Raw genomic sequence first — 22,853 nt, forward strand, 5'->3', positions numbered from 1 at the left:
GAATGAATGAATGAATGAATCCCCCAGGGTGTAGGAAGGAGCAAGAGCTTCCACAATGCATAAGAATAACCCACAATGTATCTTTTGATACATACAAAATAACCAGAAACAACAGACTTTATTTTACAGTGGTTTTACTGCATTTACAATGTAATCATAAGCCATGAAACAATTTGGTCTGCTCTGTGAGTAAAATCTCTCTATATTTTACTAGCCTCAAATGATATGATGGCTTTTCTACTCATTTCCCAACAATGTTTGCCAAATACAAGCCACTCTACTACTGACATAGGCTTCTGGGTGTCCTGAGAAATGAATACCTTCTACAGTGGTGATTATTATGAACTTATGTAGTCATTGAGCTTAGGATAGATATGAGTTGGTGTTTACAAGGCATTTTATTTAAAAAGTTGGTCCTGAAGTTAATGACTTTGTTAAGGCAATGGAAAGATACTTTAAAAAGTGCTTTTCTGAGCTAAAAACAAGGCTGAATGATTAAGTCATTCGAGTAAGTTTCCTTCTACTGGGCACGTGTGCAGTTCAACTCCTTTATTTTCTTCGGTGACCTGAACAATTTTGAAAGTACCAGTTTAAAACGAAATAAACTGAGCTAGCTTTATAGAAGCATGGCATTCATTTGAGGCTTATAATGATTTAAATATGCCTCAAGGAGATGATTTTTTAACAGCAACTATTTCTCCGCATTTCTGTTGTTCTTCCTTAATGAGAATGATTCTTACTGGAGCGGAGAAGGAATCGATGACTTTAGATATTGACTGTGTTTTCTGTGGCTATACAATTATTCTTCATTAAAGCATAAAAAAGAAGATTAAAAACTCGCAATAGACTTTTTTCAACTACTTTATATGCACTTTTCAATTAAGTTCTCCCCATGCCAAATTAGGTATTAGGGTTTTACTACAAGTAATTTATGATCCAGGATGTTGTTTTATAAGCACTTGAGATTTGATTAAATTTAGCAGTCATCTTTAGTTATACCTTCTCGTTGTAATACTTATGATCACCTTAGCTAAAGCAGCTGCAGAGCACAGAGTAACTTTTACGTTGCAGGAGGCTTCATGTGCTCCCAACATAAAGCCTTTTAACACTCCAGTAAGAGACAGTTCTCTCAGGAAGCAAAGCCCCTCCCACAGATTCCTTTGATCACAGAGGTTTACTTCAGAGCATTCTGAAAGCTGAGCGCAGTATGTTAACCAGCCCAAACCTCACAGCTCAACCCTCACTCACATCACAACTCGGATACTTCCTTACACAGGATGATGTTTTTCTTTACCCTTCAGGATGACACCCAATCAGAAAGTCCCATTCATTATAGTATCATGAACATGAATACAAGTTTTCATTGGCCGAAGGCCAGAATAGTCAATAATCTTTCACTGTAATAGCTGTGTTGGCAAGAACCTTAAAATTTTTAGAAATTGTGTTCCCGTCCTCGCATTGTGGAGGACAAGGCTGCCTAGGATCTACTACCTTGCATGGCAGATCTGGTGGTGGTATTTTTCCAGGGTCTCTCTCAGCTAGCCTGGAACATCACAGCCGTCCTCACAGGCCAGATGGGAGGGCTGTTGACTCCGTTTACCTAACAGTCTTTGTTATGGTGGTCTTCTGTGTACAATCCCCAAACGTAGTGGTTTAAAACAGTAAGCATTTCATTATATTTCAGTTTCATTGGTCAGGTATTTGGGCATGGTTTGGCTCTTTCTGTTCCATCTGGTACTGACTGAAGTCACGTAGTGGCATTCAGCTGATCTAGAGGGTCCCAGACGCTTTCATTTCAGGTCCTGTGCCTTGGTGGGTGTGACTAGAGTGCTCAGCTCCAACTACTGCCCGGAGCACCCTCCCATGACCTGTAGTCATGGTGAGGACAGGGTGGTATGACATTCCACAGGGCCACTTGCTTCCCTGAGACTGAGTATTGCCAGAGATCCAGGCAGAAGCTGCAAAACTTTTTACGATATAGCTCTGGAAGTCCCAGAACATCATTTTTATCACATTTTATTCATTAAGCAAGTTACTAATGCCAGCCCAGATTCAAAGGGAGGAAAGAGATAGGCTCTACCCATTATTTCTTGATAGAATGCTTGTACAGGGAGGGAAGAAACTGATGGCAGCCATTTACCATCGTGATGGTACTCAAACGATGACGACTGTGGACCTGTGCCAAGCAGTCCATCACCAAATGATTACTTAGTGAAAAGAAGTATTTAAATTACTGGAATTTGTAGCAGCTGTGATCTTTAATTTTTCAATTCTATGTCTGAAATATCATCAAATATTTTTGACAGCTGTACTGAATTGTTCCAGCCAAGGGTATTCAGTCCTATGTGACGTGGATCATCCTCGGTACTATTTTTCATCCCAGTGTTAGTTTTGCTCATTTGTCAAATAAAATTTTGTGAGATATTTCAGGTAAACATACATGTGGGAAACACAGTGCACTGTAAATCAGAGGTTAACAGCAAATTATAACTTGTCGTGAGCCAGCAAGTTACACAAGTCACCACTGGGGCCTTATTTTCCCACATGTCAAGGAGGTTAAGGATGGATCTTAACTCGAGGGTGGATCAATAATGGGCATAAAATAGGGGACCGATCCCATTACAGATCCTACAGACATCGAAAATAATAAAAACCTCTTGGTGTACAACTGTACGTCAATAAATTTGACAACTCAGATGAAACAAAGCCTTTGAAAAAACACAACTTACCAAAACTAACATGAGATCAAAAAGAAAATCTGAATAGCCTTCCTGTTTAAAAAACTGAAGTTCTCAGAAACCTCTGCACAAAGAAAAGGCCAGGCCATGTGATTCTGCTGAAGTCTACCAAACGCTTAAGGAATAAAAAGAGATTATCCACGGTCAAAACTATCAACGATTTTCTAAACAAAGAAAGATGCTGACATAGAATATGTAAAACCAAAACCAAAAGAAACAAAACCCAAAAGGGATGTGAAACCAATTTTTCATAGGTTCTCTTTTAAGTCCCACTTGGAAATGCAGTAAAACAAGTGTAGGAGGAAGAGAGAATCCAAACGAGCTTGCCGGACACGTGTATGGGGAAAAGAATTCCAAATTATATTTTGTTTCATTTTGTTTTACTTAGAGAAATACAAATTTCCATAGTTTGTGTGGAATTTGATGCTACATTTAAAAAAAAATAGACACACTGCAAAGAACAACAAAACGGTTGACTTAAAAAAATGAACTGATATGACATTTGGCAAGATCAGTAAAGAAAGCATGGCATTATTCACGTTAAGATGTAACACTAAGAAAATCCATATTGTGTTAAAGGGGAGTGAAGGTGACTTTTCCCGTCCCAATCTATCAGTAGAGTTCCCAAAACAATCATAAAATGCAAATATGTGTTGAGGGAGTTAGCAGCAAACATTCCACGGCAATAAGCTTGAATGGCAGGTTCTTCATCAATAACAAAGTATATTTAATTTGCTCTCAGTTCAATCGTGAAAACCATGACTAACTGAAATAGTTACAAACACTTCTAAGAACAATATATCTGTGAAGTTATAGAATAATGTAGATAAGAGTTTACATTTCATAAAATAAAATTCAATTCAAGACAAATCATGCAAGAAGATAATTATCTAGAAAAGAATCAAAGGCTCGACCTAAAAAATTTCAATTTAGAATTTAGATAAATCGAACACAGAGAAGATTTAGGAATGTCCAATAAGTCGCCCTTTAGTATTACTGGATTTTTAGATTTTTGAGTTTTATTTATTTAATCATTCTACATATTGCAATTGAAAAAAGAAGTCTTGGAGTGAAAATCTCTGACCTTCTGAGTGGGGCCTCAAATTGAAAAGAGTGACGATATCCATATTTTTAACTATCTTTTTATATGCTTGTTTAAATCTTTTCCTTTCCAAAATTCTCATCTCTGACATTCTAATTTCTATGGCCTCTTCTCTATTTGCTGTTAGCAGGTAAATTTGACACATACATTAGGGTGAAAGAGCCCACGCAGAGTGAGCAATAAGCTTAGAAACCGAACGATTTAAAATTCCTATTAACTTAGTGTTCTTGGTACTTAAAAGTAACTAGATCTAAGCATATGCAGTGTGCTTTATCAACCACCCGTCATTCAAATACAACTACAAGACAGCATAGCATTATCATGTTTTTCCACAAGTAATTGAGAGCCTACTAGGTGCTAAGAGGTTCAGAGTATGCCATGCCAAAACACGCCACTTTGACACAGGATTGTTTTGAGCCAAAGACAACTGAGAGGAAGCAGACACGAACAACCTCTCTGCCCTGCCTCCCTCCACTACCAGGAAGGGCAGGACGACCCTTAAGGACCAGAGATGACCCTAGACTGTCAGCTCCGGGGTGACCTCCACGAGAAGCCCTACTAGAACAGCACCTGGGAAACAGCACCCCTTCGTTTACCCATCTATTTACTCTCCCCCAGTTTGCCACGCTTAGGGACCTAAACCCCTTTCCTCTGTGTCATCACTTTTCTTCGTGAAGATGACATACAAGCCCCAAGTTCTGACCACCGAGTTCCTACATGTATGTGCCAGGCACGTGTTAATGGGTTAATAAAGTGGTTTTCCCACTAATCTGTCTTTTGTCAATTTGTTACATAGACCCAGACACTGAATCTAAGGGAGCAGAGGAATTTTCGACCCTCCAACACAGTATCAAAGATGAATAAGTTTTGATTTCTGTATCTTAGGAACTTGCAGTCTAATCAGAGACTGATATAGAATGAGGTAATTACAACAAGGAATGATCTAGTTATAATGATGAGTAGAGTTTGTGAAGACAGAGGAGTAAACAGCGTGTGTGTGTGTGCGTGTGTGTGTGTGTGCGCGCGCGTGTGTGTGTGTGTGTGTGATCACTTAGAAAAGGCGACATTTGAACTGGTTCTTTAGGACCTATGCCCCCAACCCATGAAGTTCTAATTTTAGTTCTGTCCAGATTGACAGAAAGAGGAGAGATTTGTGGGACCGTTTTATCTAAACCCGGAAGCCATCTCTGCCGAGGCAAACATCATTTGTTACAGCCAGATGCTCCACTCCATTCTTAATAGTGGTGTCTCTTCACCCTCAGTGTTTTGCTGTTGCCAGGGGAGGAGCAGCTTACCTTGGTGTGGCTTGGACTGCTTTCTGGGCCTTTTTTCTCATTAAAAGGCTCTTCTGAAATGTACTTCTGTGATGGTACCCAGAAATGTGCTTCTGTCTACTGAGAAAGGAGACTAGATTATCTTCCTACGGCGAGCCGGATTTTCCAGTCTTCTAAGTCCTACCTCTGTGCCCCTCCTGTGGTCTTTCCCTTTGCATTTTATCATTTCACAGATTAATGACATGAAACAGGCGGACTGAAAGTTGATATCCTAAAGGATGTTTCAGACCATCAAAGCACCAAATTTCAATACGGCAAAACAAATATCTCTTTAAACATATTACTTAATGTTCCAAAGAGAAGAGATGAATGCTTTCTTATTTAATGACTTTCTGGGGATTGTTCGAAAAATCTGAATGATGTCCTTTGCCATTCCCTCCTTGCTCCCTCAGAAACACCTTCTCATATTGTAATGACACAACGTCGAACTGATTAACTTTTTACATCCGTGGCTCACACACATTCTAGTCCCATGCCAATGAATCCATCCTCATTTAGACTAAGCAAGTTTGCAAGCTCAATAAAAGTAACCTCACTTCACATTTATTGATATTATAGTCCATTATGCAAATTTAAACACTATGCATTTTTATGAATGGAAAACCTGAACCATGCACAAAAACAATAGGCTCACTCTGAAATTGGGTCCTGCTGTATTACTTTGCATTTTAGATCATATTTCAGTAACCAAGAAACAAGTGAACTGATCTTAAATAGCATTTTTCCAATAATAAAAAACAATACTTATTTAAACTCTGAATTTACTTATTTAATACTCTAAATAGTAATTTGAACATTAAAATTTATTTCCCAGAAAATATGAAAAAACACTGGTCTATAACTTGTAAGAATTCTGGAGAATTTATTCAACACACTTTTGGATATGGTACAATTTTTCTTTTAATCCTAGCGTTCTACTCCCAATTAATCAAAAGCACATGGCTGAATTAGTGGCTTTTTTGTGTGTATTTGAATCTAGAACAGTAGCCTTCCCATCTCTATGTTTCAGGGTTTTTAGAGAATAAAATAAAGAGATTTATGATTCTCAAAAGAATGGCACAACGTAAAATGTAAAATATTATTGCCCTAGCAGTTGTGTTGAAATTTTCTGAAGTCATTTAACCCTATTCTAATAGAAAGTATGAGTTGACTTTCCATTAAAAAAAATGCCTATACACACGAAATTTCACATTAAGTTTTAGGCGCTCCAGGGACCCCCCTGAAGGCCTCTCGAAGTCCAGTTTCCAAGTTGCAAACCCTAATCTAGAAGGATGCGCTTCACTTGCACTAGGTACCCTTTATAGCATGCCATGAGATTTAAAGTAGCATTATTTACACTACGAGTCAAGTTCGTCATTTCACAGGGCCTACCTGAGTTACAGGACAAGAATGCACTCATGGAGCTGCAAATAGGTAATTCACCTGCTGTCTCACTGTGGAACCGGCATGAGACACAACAAAACAGTTCCTGATAGGGGGTTTAGCAGGTGTCCAGCGGTTCACCTGACGAATATTCGTGGGGCTAGCCCTCTGCACGAGGGATCGTGCTGGGCAGTGAAGCTGAAGAGCTGGTGAAAAGCTTACACTTTGAGGTATGAAAACTTACACTGGGGGCATAAAAGGCAGCAGCAATGATACTGGATGGTGGGGATTACTGTAGGGGTAAAGCAGCTGATAGGCTAAATGAGGGCATACGGGAGGGGAAGTGAAATCCTTCGAGAGTAAATACCCAACAGGCCAGTCCTGAAGGACGAGTGGGAACGAGCCCATAGTCCCCACACATCCTCAAGAAGTCGGCGACCTGTAGGCCTGGTCGCACCACGCAGTCCTCCTCCATTTCCTGCCCCCCGTCAACCTCTCTCGATGGCTACACAGATTTTTTTATGTGTATCCTATATATCTCAAAAGACCATGCTTGATGAGCTATTTTTAAAGTTTTCGCATTTAGGCATTATCTTCTGATATCTCGCTATGGTCAATGAGGATTTAGTTTTAATTACCTCATAATCCCACCCCCTTGCTCCTGGCCTCAGCACAGACACATGCGCACGTGCATCGGGACACACACACCCCCCTCACAACCCCCAATCTCTCCAACACGTGTTTATCTTTTATTTAAATTACTTTGACCATGTAAATGCGATTATGTACTATGATGGCTTGACCTTTCCTTACACATCTTGTGTCAATATTTGCCCAATTTGTTTCTAGTTTTCTCTGTACTTATTAATTCGACCCTGAATTCTACTCCATGTATGTTTCCTCTGAAGGTGTTGAACATATTGGTTACTCTATTTCCATCTTCTTGAACACCATCCCTGAGCCCTCCGACCTGCCCCAGCTCCGGCTGGTGGCTCTCTGGGCCTGTGGTCCAGCTGCTGAGTTAGGATCTCCCTTAATCACCAACTGGGGATTCTTAGTGCTTCTTTCTTGGTTTGGATTTTCTTCTGTTTCTAATCTCTAGGTCAATTAAATGATAAATCATCATCTTGGAAATAATTCTAGGAGATAAACCATTTTCTTGATTTTCTTTTATGGCCTTATTTCCCTAGGTTACATTTCCAATAGCATCCTCAGAGAGGATGGAGAGGAGACAAGATTCTGAGACTTTGGATGTAGAATTCTGCCTTGGAAATCTTTTTCCCTCAGAATTTTCAGGTCATTGCTCTCATCATCTTGCTTCCAATGTAGCCATTCAGAAGGCTGAAGCTGTTCTATCCTTGACCATTTTTTTCTTACTAAAAGTCTGTAAGATATCCTCTGTTTCTGTCTGAAGTTCTGATTTTTAAAAATAATGTGCCTTGGCATGTACCCTTTTTCATCCATTGTTTTCAGCACACAATAGGTCTTTCTATCTGGAAATATATATTCAATTCTAGAAAATTTTCTTGCACTGTTTCTTTTATTTCCTTTGTTCCACCCCCCTTTTTTTTCCCCTGTTCCAAGTCTCTAAAATGTCTACTTGCCTACTGAACCTCCTGGATATACTAGTTTGCTAGGACTGACATAATGAAAAACCACAGGCTTCTGGTGGCTTCAACGACAGAAATTTATTTTCTCACTGTTCTAGAGGCTCGAAGTCCATGGTCAAGATGCTGGCAGGTTTGGATTCTCCCGAGGCCTCTCCTCCGGGTTTGCAGAAGGCCGCCTTCTTCACTGTGTCCTCAGTCTTTCCTCCATGCCCTGGCATCCCTGACATCTCTGCGTGTTGAAATTTCTTCTAATGACACCAGTCAGACTGAACGAGGGCCCATCCTAATAGCCTCATCTCAACTTAATCACCTTTTCTAAGGCTCTGTCTCCAAACACAGTCCCAGTATGAGGTCAGAGCTCCAACATGTGGATGTGGGTTTGGAAGACACAATTTAGCACCTAACACTGGACTCGTTTTATTTTCATCTCTTCTTATCCCTTGGTCTTTTGGCTCTACTTTTTGGGAGATTTAATCTTCTCGACTTATTTCTAATATCGCACTTTAAATTACTAGAGCTGTTTCCTTAACTTCTAAAAAGGTATCGTTTTTGTTTTCAGGAATGTAAGTCTCGCCTAAATAAGAACATTAATTATAGTTGGGTTCTTTCCTCTAACTTTTCTTCTACCTAATCTGTTTTCTCCAAATTGCTGTTTTCTACTATGTATCTTGGTCACTATCTTTAATATTAAGTGCTCTCCTCAATTGTCTATTGACTGTCAGTCAGCAGAACATTTAAAAGTTGATGAGAAGCTCTGTACTCAGGGACGAGCCTTGTCCATAAGCTTCATCGTGGAGCGATATTTTTCTATTTTTGCTCTATGTGAGAATCTGGAAAATTAAGGTAATGAAAAATTTTAAAGCTTCCCAGGTGATTTCGACACACAGTGAGGGTTGAGAATCACTGCTACAGTGTCTTAGCTGAGCCCAGTTGGAACTCCCACTGTGAGATCTTCCTATTCTTTTTCCCTGAGCTTGTCAAATTCTCAAGACAATACTGGAGGGTCTAAGGTTGGCTGCCGGAGTTCTGGGAACTGAGTATGTGATACATGCTGGGGTGGGTTGGGGCTTGGAGTCACTACTCAGTTTTTAAACTTTCACTTAATACCGCTTTTTAGTGTGGTGTTCGTGTTCATTTTTTTAATCTTCTCTAGAGACACTCTGTCCTCTCTAGAGAATGAATATCCAATCTTTTGCCAGGTTAGGAAAGGGACACTTGCCAAGTTGTATGGGATGGCTACTGATTCTTAATAAACTTAAATCAATTCCTTTTTTTAGTATGTCTTCAGATCCCCTGCTCCAATTCCAGAGGTATCTGTGGACTTCAATTATGGCATCTTTTGGGGTTCTGTGATGATGGGGCTGCGAGTTGGCTTGGCTCCTTCATGCATATGTCTGATGTCTCTTCTCCAGCATGGTCACAGCATAATCACATCTCAGACAGCATCTGGCATCTTAAGAGGGACCGACTGTTCCAAAGAGGAAGTGGAAGCTGCCAGGCCAGTTAAGGGCCGAGTCTGGAACGGGCAGCGCCACTTTCGCTGCATTCAGAACAGGCACATAACCCGCCAGATTCAAAAACGTAGAAAGGAACTCCACCTCTTGCCAAGGGAATGATAAGGTCACACTACAGCAGAGAATATGGGCTGAGGTGCATTTTGTAGCCATGTTTGGACAATATAACCTACTGCAGAGATGAGATTGTGAAAACGTGGTTGTTGGTTGCAGCGTGAGCTGTTCCACTCACTGCTGAAGATGAGGTGCTCGGAGTTGACATTTTCAAGGAGATGCAATCGCTGATGAGGACAAAGGTCTACGCATTGACCGCCAGAGGGTTAAATGGGAGGTCAAGGTGAAAAATGAAACAAAGACACTTCCTTGAAGGAATTTCTCTTTATCTACATACATTTCCCCCTCCTCTTTTTCTCTATAGCTTTTCCCCCAAAAAATTGTGAATGAGGGTTTTTACCCAGCCACCCTCCCACACAAAAATATTACATAAGAGCATAATCTAAAAAGCAAAAAATGTAATTAGTTGGCAGAACTGCTCAATTTAGAAATAGAAAAAGTCATCTGCATCTCAATATTCCAATTTAATACATGGCTGATTTTTATTTTAGAGCGAAAAACATGCAGAAAAGTTCTGTTTGATGTTTAGATCAATGCCACGTATTGATCACACCTTTCTAAATCTGACTTACCTACCTCTCCGACACAAAGGCAAAATAATGATATGTAGTTTTCTTGGACTTATTTTCTTTTCTAATTATCAAGGGAAGAAAGTAAGGAATAGTCTGGGGTGGGCACAGCCTTCTACAACAAAAATTCAATTAATAGATGGCAACGCAGCTAACCGGCAAATTGTACTGTCCACTGGAAACATAGATCTTAAAAGATTGTAAGATCTAAGTAATTTCCTGATCATTCTCATGGCTTCGAGGACCAACTTTGTTAAGAAAGTTCTTGATTTTAAGTTACCAAAACCAAGAAGTCTAAGTAGGCAAACTTAAAACATGCATCTAAATATTGAGTAAATATTACATTGTCAGAGAAATAGGAATAATAAAAATTCTGCTTTCAAAAAGCTTACAGTCTAGTCAAAGAGACAGCCATAGATGTCACGATATAAACGAGTACAAGCTAAATGATGTTACAGCATTATAAAACAAAGGCCTGTAGGAGCAGAGAGAAAACAATTTTGTCTGAAACGAATGAAACTGCACCACAGTCAAAATATAATTTTGACAGACTGGTTGAATATAGGCAATAAAATAAGCAGAGGATATAAGACATCTGTCTGACGTGTTTGGGAAATGCTAAGAAGCCCAGTGGGTTTAGAACACAGGAGGAAGAGAATCACGGAGGATCATATATGTATGGTAGCAACAAGTCTGGCTTTATTCTGTAAGTATCAGACAGTCGTCATAGCTTCCGAGCTAGGAGAGTTACATGCTGGGTGTGTGACACAGCTAGATCTACAGTTTAGGTAAAAGCGGACAGCAGAGTCCTGGATGATACAAAAAGGACCGAAATACAGACAAGATCAGCCAAGAGGCTCCTATAATAATCCACGTAAAAAATAACGCTGGCTGAAACCCCCAAGTGTATTTAGGGGTTAACAGGTTGAGAACATCCTAAGCAATACAGACAAGCCAGGAAAAAACCTTAAACGTTTATAATTTATTATTAAGTTTAAATAAAGCCAGTTAAATAACTTTAGACAAACAGAAAATAACAAGGTATAAAGTTAAAAACTGAATTGTAACATTTCATAATGACTTATAAAGGCCATCTTCACCTATATTGTGTATCTTAAAGAAGTATTAGCAAACACAACAACAGCATATCCAACATGTTAACTCTACTAATTATATACACCTAATGTATCAAAATGTTTTTTCCCCCATGATCACCCAACAGACACTTTTAATCAACTTTTTTATAATTAGCTGATATATATTCATATGGCAATTAATTTTATTAGCTTGAAAAAAATGTAATAAAAAGTAAATTATGCCCCTAAACCATCGCCATGCCTTTACGAAACAATTAGTATACTATTTGCTGTTCGGGCAACTAATATTTATTGACCTCCTTATTTTCCAGGCCCAAAAACATGTTTGTTACTTTCTAGAATCGGATTGATAGGAACTTGCTCCACACCATAAACCGTACCATTTAATTATATTAACTGCCAATTTTTAGGAATCACCACATTTATATTTCTGTTGTTACCACTAAGTTTTTGCTTGTGTATTATTCTTAAATTTGTACGGACATAAGCAGTATTTTATATTTACATCACCATCATTTCTCTTTCCTACTTATCTCCCTAAGGTCGTCACCACATATCTCTAATTTCCTGCTTATAAATTTTAATAAAATGTTAAGTGGGAATGTATAGTATTATTACTCTATCATTCTGGAATTTAAAAATGACAAGTACACATTTTAAAAAGCTACACATAATAAACTATGATTTCTAAAATATAATATATATTTAAAAAATTAACCTCATCAAATTTCTGGTTTCTAATCTTAAATACAGGATGTTAAGAAGTTTAAATGACTATGTATCATGATGGTTGTCCACACATGAGATACTGAAATACATATTCTTTTAAGTTTAAAGTACCTCTTCTAAGAACTGGGCTAATACGTGGTTCCTTATTTAGTTCAACTGGAATAAAATTATAATAGCAGTATTTTCTTGTCATTAGGCATAACTACAGCCAAAATATATTGCTGTTCAACAACACCGAATTCAATACTGAGGATAATCCAATAGTCAAAAATACCAATTTCTAGCCAACATCTAGTATTATTCAAGCATCGATTATCTTATGAGTTGTTCTGTTAAAATTATCTGACTAGAAAGGGAAGGAATAAGGAAACAGACATTAGAGATCTAGAACACGTCCTTATTTTACAGATCAGAGACTGAGGCTCAATCTTGGTAAATAACTTGCCCAAGGCACAGGCCAGCGGTGGAACCAGGCCTGTTCCTGAGCCTGATTTCCACTCCGGGCTCTTCTTACCATTATCTGTGTTCTCTCATTTTATGACTTAATCAGGTTATTTATTTACTATGTTTTAACTTTAATTTGGAAAATTATCGAGTAAAGAAACTTTTCCTCTAAGCCCAACAACATTCTAGTTTTTCCCAAAAATGAGCATTACAGGAACAGGATGCAGTTCATAAGTGTTAGAGAACTTCCTTGGCTTAAGACAAGAACTTTATACAGGAAAAAGTTCAATTTATGTATAATTACATTTGGCTGCAAAGTGCTTATATAAAAGTCACAGCTTTAAGACCTCTTTAAATCAGAGTGACTTCGTATGTTGTGAAATGGTTTTCTATAACCTTGACATTCTCTTCAGATAGCCAGTTCTCCTGTTTTAGCTGCCTTATGAGAGCTTCTAAAGACTTCAATCTTCCTAGAGTTTGCTGCTCTTGCAGCTCAAGAAGCGTTATCTTTGAGTGGAGTTTAGAGACTTTCTGCCAAAGATGTTCCTTATTTATATCTTTTCTACAGTACGAATGTTCAATTTGCAAAACCTCTGTCTCATAGTCCACATCCTTATACAAGGAGTCTTCAGTGTCAATGCCCTCCATTTCCACAGTTTCTTTTTGGGGAGGCATAAAAGAATTAACTGTAGGTTTGAAATTTTCTGCGGGTACAAAAATGGCAATAACCGATTCTTTATTTGTGTTTAATTCTTCAACTGTTTGAGAAATGGTGCTGAATAAGAATGGACTTTCCTGTGCTGACTTAATTTCCATGGAAGTATTTGTAATGTTCGGATTAGCAAGATGACTGGTAGTTATTTCAAGCACTTCTTGGGTTTCCAAAGACTGCTGGACACCTTCTGAATTTGAAGTTGTCAAAGTAATAGTGGTAGAATTTAGATTCTCAAAAGTCGTGTGAAAACCACCTATACTTATGTCTTGGTTAATTGATGTTTCTAAGGTAGATGCTGGTTGTCCAGTATTTTGTTTAACTAGATTAAGAGTTAATACGTTACTGTGTACACTTCCTGTTTTTGGAGCTGGTGGCGTCACCGAGGCAGATGAACCAAGTACTTCTGCATGCTCAGGAAGGACATCTGTGTTAACTGTATTTTTCTTTGGCTCATTTGATGCAAATGATTCTTCTGACTTGGCTTTTAGGCGCATTTCTTTCTCATCGTCTAATTTTTTCTTCTGCCATTTTTTTTTGGAAGGGTTTTTTTCCTAGAAAATAATATTTTCAAATTCTAAAAAGATGGCCTTATTAGGTTTATTCCCTTAGCCAGTGCTGAATACTTAATTACAACTTTGAGCAGTATGTTGGCCAAGCAATTTGTTCAGTTAAAAAAAAATGTTCTAAGAACATTATAACTCAAATAGACTTTAAAGTGTTTTTTAAAATGCATCGAGTATAGTCAATATATGATGGAAACATTACAGATCAATCAAAAGAGCAGTAAAAAAATATTAGATCATTAACTTATAATAATAATGATGATTTACGTATGTGTTACTGTTTGCTCCTCTTAAGCTATGCTTCACAATGGTTTCAAGTTTTAAAAAATCATCACACTTTTAGTAAAAGCATAATTTAGTTTTCCTTTTTCTCAAGTGTATTTTCCCAGCAACTGTCTTTCCCTCTCACCCCCTCCACCTAATTACCTGCCACCCTGCAATCTACCGTCCTGCTCTGCATTATCCCCCCTCCCCTACACCCTGCCTCCAATACCTGATCATCTTCAGGCAAAGAAAATATTGTTGGAATCGCAGTTTGTTTCAAATATCGGATACCCCATCTGACGTCAAGAGAGTCAGGAGTGAAATGGTCACTACACAAGAACTGGTATTTACTGGGAACCCATGAATCTCGCTTCATATTCTTTAACCATTTTTCAAGTCTTTCTTTGTCATGTAGAGGAAACCTGAAATTAAAAAAAAAAAAATTTTGCTATATTTTTACAATTTCAGCACTGCATATATAAGTAACCTATGTGTCAAAGAAAGGCGGCCATCCTGCCATGCAAGGGCATCTTATGACAACTATCACCGTGTCACCTCTGCAGTAAAGAGGACTGAGATGTACAGTATGTGGCCAAAGCTCTGAGAAGAATGGCCGGTAAAACAGAACTCAGTCCCTTCAAGTAAAATATATGTGTCCCAAGACAACAAAAAATCTATTCATGTTTTCTGTGGATCGTGTTCTATTTTTATTTTGTGATGTAGTTTGCCTAGGATTACGAAAGAGCTTTGTATAAACTACAAAGTCTTATTGAAATATAATTCATTCTAATAGTACAAGTCAAACAATTTCTTGTCTATAATTCAAAGGAGTATTTTTAGGCTCTTATTTATGTTAGCGTTTTTAAAATAAGAAGTTAATTCAAACAAATGGTTTAGCTGACAATAAAATCAATATGAAATCTTATAAAACTACTAATATTCCATTCTCTTTATCAGAATTGGCCTCAGTTCTACCCATATGTTAACTTAATCCAGTATTTCTAGACATCTAAAATCAATGAGTTGGGAACTATAAATTCAAGTTTTGAAAAGAGAAACTGACACAAGAGCCAAACATCTTTAAAAAGACAGACTCAGACATTTTATAATATGAAACAAATCAAAAAGACAGAGGAGGTCAAGACAGCTCTTTTATCTGTCTACTTACAATAACCTTGATTTTTGAGTTGGCTCTAACACACTGCAATCTATTTTATAGGCAAAGCTAGACAATGGCAGAAATTCGACAGATTTAACTTTTTTCTACTAGTCTAAACAGGTTTCGGTTAAACTGCATTAAACAAGTTAACAGTAACTCTTTTAAAAAATGATTTTACAGTAGAAGACATATTACATAATCTTATTTTTGCAAAATAGTAACATAAGGTTTCTCATACAAAAAGCAGCAGTTATACATTCATCCCAACCACGACCATTTAGTTTATGCTTTGTATTACCATGCTTTTTCCTTCCTAAATATTGATAACTTTTGAAGATGCTAAGGGAAAAAGAGTCTGGGTACTTTGAAGAAAATAACTTCTAATCCTGATTTCCTAACATGGAAAAATCAGATGATCTACCTTTGGATGTTCTTACTATAAATATAACATTCATACACGGTTTGAAAAATTTTTAACCTTGCATATATCAATACCAGCTTATAAGGATGATAGGCATTACCTCCTCCCCCCACCCCACCCCCCAAATTTTAAGGCAAAAAGAATTTTCTTTTCAGAGGACCTGAATTCTTCTAGCCACAGAAAAGTTCATACCTTTTGTGGTGTTTTTTAATGTAATTTCATGCTGTTATCAAATACAAGAAAAAAATATTTTGTGAATACTTATTCGTAACTGGACTACCATGCTTTCTCAACGGTTAAATGATTTTTAAAAATCATTTAAAAAGTCTACTTTCAGTAAAGTCACATTTTGAGGAGAAAAAAAACTTTACAATCAACTTCTTTCGACATTATTTTTTTCCTCCTTAAAAACAGTAACTATACGGACACAGGTTTAATTTAAAGAATTGTGAGTATGGAGTCATGTCCCCCAAGTCCAAGGCCAAATATATCTGAGAAACATCAGGCTAAATCAAGTTCAACATAATCCTTTGCTACAAACCTTAGAGCCAGAGCCATTTTCCCATCAGATGCCCTTGGACTGGATTTTTTTCCCTAAAAAAAGTATCTCTGCGTTTTGTGGAAGGATTTCAGGTGAGAAAGAACCCTGAAAATACTGCCATGTGTGAATTAAGTGGAGTTAGCAGGGGTTCTCTCCCACATTAGTTAAGATAATGGAAGGCTGCAGAATCTTTAGTGAACAGAAAGCTTCAGGTCTAGAGTAGAATAGGGTTCATAAAGTAACTGGTGAAAAATCGAAGAAAATAAAAAACTAACACGTTAAAGCTAAATTAATTATTTTTAAATACAAGAAAAAAGGAACTACGTCCTTACAGACTACATGTGAATTAGGTTCTATGAATATCTCCAATCTCTTTACAAATGAGAGCTCACAGGCACAGAGTTAAATAATTTTCAAGTCATTCAGCTACGAAGTAGCGGAGCCAGGATGTGAACTTATTAAGTCTGGTTTTGGAGCCTGGACTCTATTAAATTATTACACCCTACTGCTTGCTCGTTTTGAACTTCTGAATAAATATGAGTATGTACTTCTGTGGTTTCATGGAACTATTTCGTGGCATTAGTGTTCGGAATAACATCCTGTTCTCTGTACAAACGAAGAGAAAATATTGAGCCCTGAGCGGGAGACAGGTTCTAATTCTGGCTCTGCCACCAAACCTTCAAGTCTCGGTTTCCTTATGAGAAAAATGGAATCGAGTTAACTGTGCGACCTAACTCACAATGGGCGTAAACTGACTTGAGTGCAGCTTTCCACCTGGCAGGTTTGATGTGCGCCTTAAGCGGTGGTGTTCATTCTATGAAATGAGGTCAGGTGAAGTGGGGAAACGCTCTGCAAACCACAGGGCGCCGCGCAAGCTTCACTGTTTTAAGTAAACAAACTCCTAAGTCTCGCGACCGGCCCAGCGTCCTTTGCATAGTTAGGACATTGCTAGGTAAACAGAACTCGAACCTTCACGCCCCCGTCCTGAGATGTGACAGACCAGACCCGGATTGCTGAGGACGAATTTCTAGAGCAGAACCGATCCTAAAGGCCATAGGACCGGGGCCCAAAAGCAAGGCTGACGCTTCTGCTCCCATTACAACTTACGGGTAAAAACTCAGCTTTCGGTCTTTATTGTTCCGACCTCGGCGGTTCTTACAGCAAATCGCTGCGCAGTAGCGAGGCATCACTCCGGTTCGGCCGGGGAAGCCCCGGCCGACTCACGGCGCAGGCAAGGGCTGCTCGCTGCAGCGGGGCCGCGACTCCGGGCCGCCCGAGCCACCGCGCCTGCGCCGGGACGGGCCGCGCGGAAAGACGCCGCCGTCATCGACTCACTTCCGCTTCCGCGGGCTTCGGCACCGCCCTTTCGGGAGGTGGAACCGGAAGTGGCGCATTGGCTGAGCGGCCACAACAGTTTTCCACGTGCGCGTAGGGCGCCAGGGTCAGGTGGGGCGACGAGAGCCAATAGGGGAGCGTTTCGTGTAGGTCGTCTCCAGAGGCGGAGGCTCCTGCAGGGGCCGCTCGGCAGTGGGGAGCCGGCTGAGCGGGGACGCGGCGGCCGCGGCGGCAGGAGTGGGGTGAGGTCCGTGTACCAGCCGCAGTGGGGCGAGCGCAGGCTCCTGGAGGCCGCGGGGGCCGGGGTAAGGACCGGGCGTCAGCAGCGGCCGGAGGGTGCGGGTGGCGGACTAGGCCGGGGTTGCGGGCTGGGGGGTTCAGAGCGACCCTGGGGCCTCGGCCGGCCTTCGTGGGCTGACTTGGCCTCCTTGTTCCCCGTGGTCGCCGTAAGAACTTGGGGGCTGCCTGGCTTTCTTGCGGAAGGGAGTAGGGAGTAGGGAGAAGGAGATGGCCGAACCCGAGTCGTGCGTTTCGCGTTCGGAGCTGAGCCGCTGGCCTTCTCAGGCGCCGGACAGCGCCTCCGGGAAAGGCGGAGCGGGGGTCGCGGGGCCGCGGTCAGCCCGCCCCCCTGCACCCCCCCTTCACTCCCCCCCCCCGCCCAGGCGGCGCCGGGACGGACGGGGCGTGTGTCGGTCACCTCTGGGTGACCGCGGGACCGTCCAGCCCAGGCGGCCCGCGGCGTGGGGCGTAGGGCCCGCGCTGCTGTCCGGCGGGCCCCTCTTGGGAATGAGAAGTCGGTGTAATGCAAACGTCAGTCCACTTCAAAAGCATCAGATATTCAGCTCGAGACTGGAATAACGTTTATTAAACCCCTCCGGGTGCAGACCCGCCCTTCGACTGGGGAGCGACCTGCAGGGGCCGCGGCACCCACAGTGCGCCCTGGGCTTGTGTTCTTTCCACAAGGAGTTTGTATTTGATCCCTGGTCCCCATGACTCTGAGTAACTCTCTGGAAAGAAGTAACCTACCTGCTAATTACGCTCAGAAAAGGCCACAGGAGAGGGAGGCATGCAGTTTCCACAAACCATAGTGTCTTTCGTCAGCCTCGTTATGTCATCATAGGTTATTGAGGACTGCCGTGACACCGTTCAAAAAACAAGAGTATTTCTTTTGAATCCTAAATCGTTAAATCTGTGCCGTCAAGAATTTGAAGTTAATTTTATCAAAGGTTAGAGAAATATTTTAATGGCTACTTCTCAGTTTGAAAATAAGAACGTATCGAAAGTACGAACTATAGAAAGTTCATTTTTTACCAACCTTAGCAGAAATCTTATTCGATTAATTATGAGGTTTTAAGAAGACTTACACATGCTTTTTGTTAAATATTTGAGATCTTACAGTGAAAAACGATTACATTCTATTACTGCATTGTTAATATTGTGATATTGAGTGTATATTTACAATCCTTGCTTCACCTTGGGGAAATAAAAGCGAAGCTGGTACTTTTTTAGGGAGAGAAGATCATTCCTAATTTAAGCTTACTGAGCTCTGCACCTTGGTAATGTACTGTTTTTTTTTCCTGTGAAAAAATACTTTTTTAGCCCCCTTTGAATATGAATTCTTGACGATTGAGACCCTTTAAAATATTATTTAGATTTTTAGCCTCCTTTGAATATGAATTCTTGACGATTGAGACCCTTTAAAATATTATTTAGATTTTTTGCCCTTTTTACAATGCTCACATAGGATGAGTCTTTAACATTAACTAGTAAAAAAAAAAAAGTTATTGAATGTTTTTGTGCCTACTCTGTATGTCCAGAGTATCAGTGGAAAGTCAAAGACAAGAAAGATTTTTCTCAATTTGGTTGAATTATATTTGCTTTCAAGAAGGTTATAACCAATTTAGAGGTAATAAAGCCTATGTAAGTGAAATAACATGGGAACAGATACAAGCTACTATATATTTAACATTTTAATACTATATTAAGTATATCTCCTAAAAGTTCATTGGATTTCTTTAAAAAAAAAAAAAAAAGAAGTCTTAAGATTAGTTCCATGTATAAATTTTTTTTCTTTTCTCTTTTAGGTTATTAGAAATGGCTACTCCCCAGTCAGTTTTCATCTTTGCAATCTGCATTTTAATGATAACAGAATTAATTTTGGCCTCCAAAAGTTACTATGATATCTTAGGTGTGCCAAAATCGGCATCAGAGCGCCAGATCAAGAAGGCCTTTCACAAGTTGGCCATGAAGTACCATCCTGACAAAAATAAAAGCCCCGATGCTGAAGCAAAATTCAGAGAGATCGCAGAAGGTAAGTCGATGACTATCTCTGAGGTCGCACAGGTATTAACTGGTAAAGGAGAATGATAGCTAAGAAGTGTCTGTGTATTTGAAGATTTTGTGGAGCTGGGAGGGGGAGTGGGATCTACCTGTTAACATAGTGAGATTCTTGAGACTGTTTTCTAATAGATACTTTGATTCCTGGATGGATGAATGGTAGTATTTTTTTATTGGCATACAGTTCCAGAAATGTTGAAAATTGATTATTTCATTTTTTTCATTATTATAAAAATTGCTTATTGTTTCTGTGTCAGAAGGAATATTCAGTACTCAAAACTTATAAACTAACTTATGAAACATAGTTTTAACTAAGTATGGAGATTATAAAAAATACTAAGCGTAAAATTTTTAAACAGACTGAAATACCTTGGTTTATTATTTCACTTGATTTACAATTCAAAGCCACATGTGTCTTTAAAATGAAAAATATGAAAGAAATTTTGACATAAGACTAGTTCTAAAACAAGTTGCACCTCCTGAACATTTCAGTAATTACTGGTGGGTGGAGTTAAATGAGTAGGGGGTCGGAGTTAAACATTTACTTCAACTAGCAAGGAAATGAAAGATCTAAATTCCTCTTAATTAGTTATATTTGACATCAGATTCTTTAATACAAGTAATGGTTTCACACAAATAATACGAAGGATAACTAATCATTTTCCACAGGTTTATTTGTAGTAATGGTAGCATTCATTTCACAAATACTTATTGGATATTTACAGGGGGCAGGCATTGTGCTCACTGCTGATACTATGTAGTGAACAAGACAGAGTCCCTGCCTTTTGTAACTTCTATTTTAACTTTATTCTTATGTGTATAGCGTTCGGGTTTTACTTATAATATGAAATCCTTCTCTTAAATAGAGAGTCGAATTTACTTATTTGAAGAGATTTGGATGTATATGATTTTGATTACCTTAAGTTACTGAAGTATTTTTATTTCTTGCAGCATATGAAACACTCTCAGATGCTAATAGGCGAAAAGAGTATGACACGCTTGGACACAGTGCTTTCACTAATGGTAAAGGACAAAGAGGCAGTGGAAGTTCTTTCGAGCAGTCATTTAACTTCAATTTTGATGACTTATTCAAAGACTTTGGTTTCTTTGGTCAAAACCAAAACACTCGGTCCAAGAAGCATTTTGAAAATCACTTCCAGACACACCAGGATGGCTCTAGTAGACAAAGGCATCATTTCCAAGAGTTTTCTTTTGGAGGTGGACTGTTTGATGACATGTTCGAAGATATGGAGAAAATGTTTTCTTTTAGTGGTTTTGACACGACCAGTCGGCACACAGTACAGACTGAAAATAGGTTCCATGGATCTAGCAAGCACTGCAGGACTGTCACCCAGAGAAGAGGAAATATGGTGACTACGTACACCGACTGTTCGGGGCAGTAGTTCACGTTCTGTTCTCACTAAACCCAGCTAGTTGACTGTTCTTCAGTATCTTTGATGCAAAACAATTTTCTGTGAACTCTTTTGACAAATGCATGATTTCACTTAACTTGATATAGCTATTAAATATATTTAAATTGTTTTTGACAAACGAAGCAACATTCAGTTAGTAGAGAAATAGTTAATTATTAATTTCCCTGATTAAGAAAGGTTCTTTAAAAAAAAAAAAACCTGCCTGGTTTTTTTTTCTCTATCTGCCCTTGAGCTTATTAATGTGGACAGTTTTATTACCAAGAAAAGATCAAATTTGCCTGATACATATTTAAAGGTTAAACTTTAAAAGTCATTGTAGATTTAAATTGTGTGACCTTGACCGATTTTTGCCACGAAACCTTTCTGATTAAAATTGCATGCTCTGTAGCATCTCTGACTTGGGTTGCTAAGTATACGTGAAACTGAATAATGAGTCATTCAGTAAAGGATGGCAGCAGTACCTTGGTTAATTTCCACCGAAAGCTTCAGAAAGGCATGGTTTGATATTTACCACAGAACCATGCTTTTCTGCAGTAAAGGAAGTGATTGCTCATAGTCATTTAAGCTGAAAGTTGAACATTTATGAAATATTGTCAAGAGATTGTTACATGTTTGGATCCTGGCTAATGATTTTGTAATGTTGGAATCATAGCTACTTTCTATATCTTCACATTTCTTTCTTTCTTAATTGTTGGCTCTCTCGGGCTTAATATGGATTTATGTCTTTTTTGTGTGTGTGGTTCCTCTTTTTTGCACTCATTATCTACAGATTGACTAATACCTCATTCTGTTTGTAAGAACAGCCAGTAATTTCTGCGCAACCTTATTATGTGCAATATTTTTAAATCCTAAGAAATACGTGCTTTTGTTTTCAGATAGACCTATTTCTTTAGTTCCGCATTTTTCCACGTTATACTCCATATGAGTATTAATCCTATGGATACCTATTAAAGTAGTTAATGTCTCATACAACATTGTGAGTGAGAGAAATATAATATTTACAACATGATGTTCTCTGTTGTCATTTTATTGTGAAAAGTTTATTCCGCAAGTCCAGAAGTGTGCTTGTCACTGTAAGCAATGGGGCTGCTTACAGTGACAAGCACATGGTCAGCGTAAGCAGACCATAGCCCTGTTCCAGAAGTTACTTTGACTAACCAGGAAACCCTGACGTGACCTGGTTGGATTGCCATTTGCTAATTTCTATGCTCTCTCCTCCTCCCCTCACAAATTTTGGTAGCTCGAAGATTTTTGTTAATTATAATTTTGATGTATTTGCTAGGAGCAATTATTTTTACCATTGGTTCTTTCCTCTTAACCTGGTTGGGAAAAAGCGGAGACTTTGCATAAAGCTATATTTATTAATAATCCTCTTTATTTTAAAACTGAAGAAAATTCTTCTATTTACATATCTTAACTTCCTGGAAGTTATACCTACGACTTTTGTTTGAAAACAGGAAAATAACCATACC

At 38.9% G+C, this 22,853-nt stretch overlaps 2 protein-coding genes across 5 annotated transcripts; one reads left to right on the forward strand and one right to left on the reverse strand.

The window, feature by feature from the left end:
• Positions 1–11,020: 11,020 nt before the first annotated feature.
• On the reverse strand, positions 11,021–17,584 carry THAP5 (THAP domain containing 5). The gene is made up of 3 exons (XM_011362502.2): positions 17,384–17,584; positions 14,385–14,577; positions 11,021–13,879 (listed from the first exon to the last, which is right to left on the reverse strand). Exons 1-3 carry the CDS (start codon positions 17,461–17,463, stop codon positions 12,965–12,967), a joined length of 1,188 nt encoding a protein of 395 aa, XP_011360804.1. The 5' UTR covers positions 17,464–17,584; the 3' UTR covers positions 11,021–12,964.
• Positions 17,585–17,712: 128 nt separating this feature from the next.
• DNAJB9 (DnaJ heat shock protein family (Hsp40) member B9) lies at positions 17,713–22,390 on the forward strand. 4 transcript variants are annotated; one of them, XM_011362498.2, is made up of 3 exons: positions 17,713–17,858; positions 19,696–19,922; positions 20,900–22,390. In XM_011362498.2, exons 2-3 carry the CDS (start codon positions 19,706–19,708, stop codon positions 21,349–21,351), a joined length of 669 nt encoding a protein of 222 aa, XP_011360800.1. In that variant the 5' UTR covers positions 17,713–17,858; positions 19,696–19,705; the 3' UTR covers positions 21,352–22,390. The 4 variants fall into 4 exon arrangements, with proteins under 4 accessions (XP_011360800.1, XP_011360801.1, XP_011360799.1 ...); XM_011362499.2 differs by having other exon boundaries at positions 17,743–17,853; XM_011362497.2 differs by having other exon boundaries at positions 17,745–17,916.
• The last annotated feature ends 463 nt before the right edge of the window (positions 22,391–22,853 follow it).

This window comes from Pteropus vampyrus, unplaced genomic scaffold, assembly GCF_000151845.1.
Source record: "Pteropus vampyrus isolate Shadow unplaced genomic scaffold, Pvam_2.0 Scaffold75, whole genome shotgun sequence".
NCBI classification, from domain to species: domain Eukaryota; kingdom Metazoa; phylum Chordata; class Mammalia; order Chiroptera; family Pteropodidae; genus Pteropus; species Pteropus vampyrus.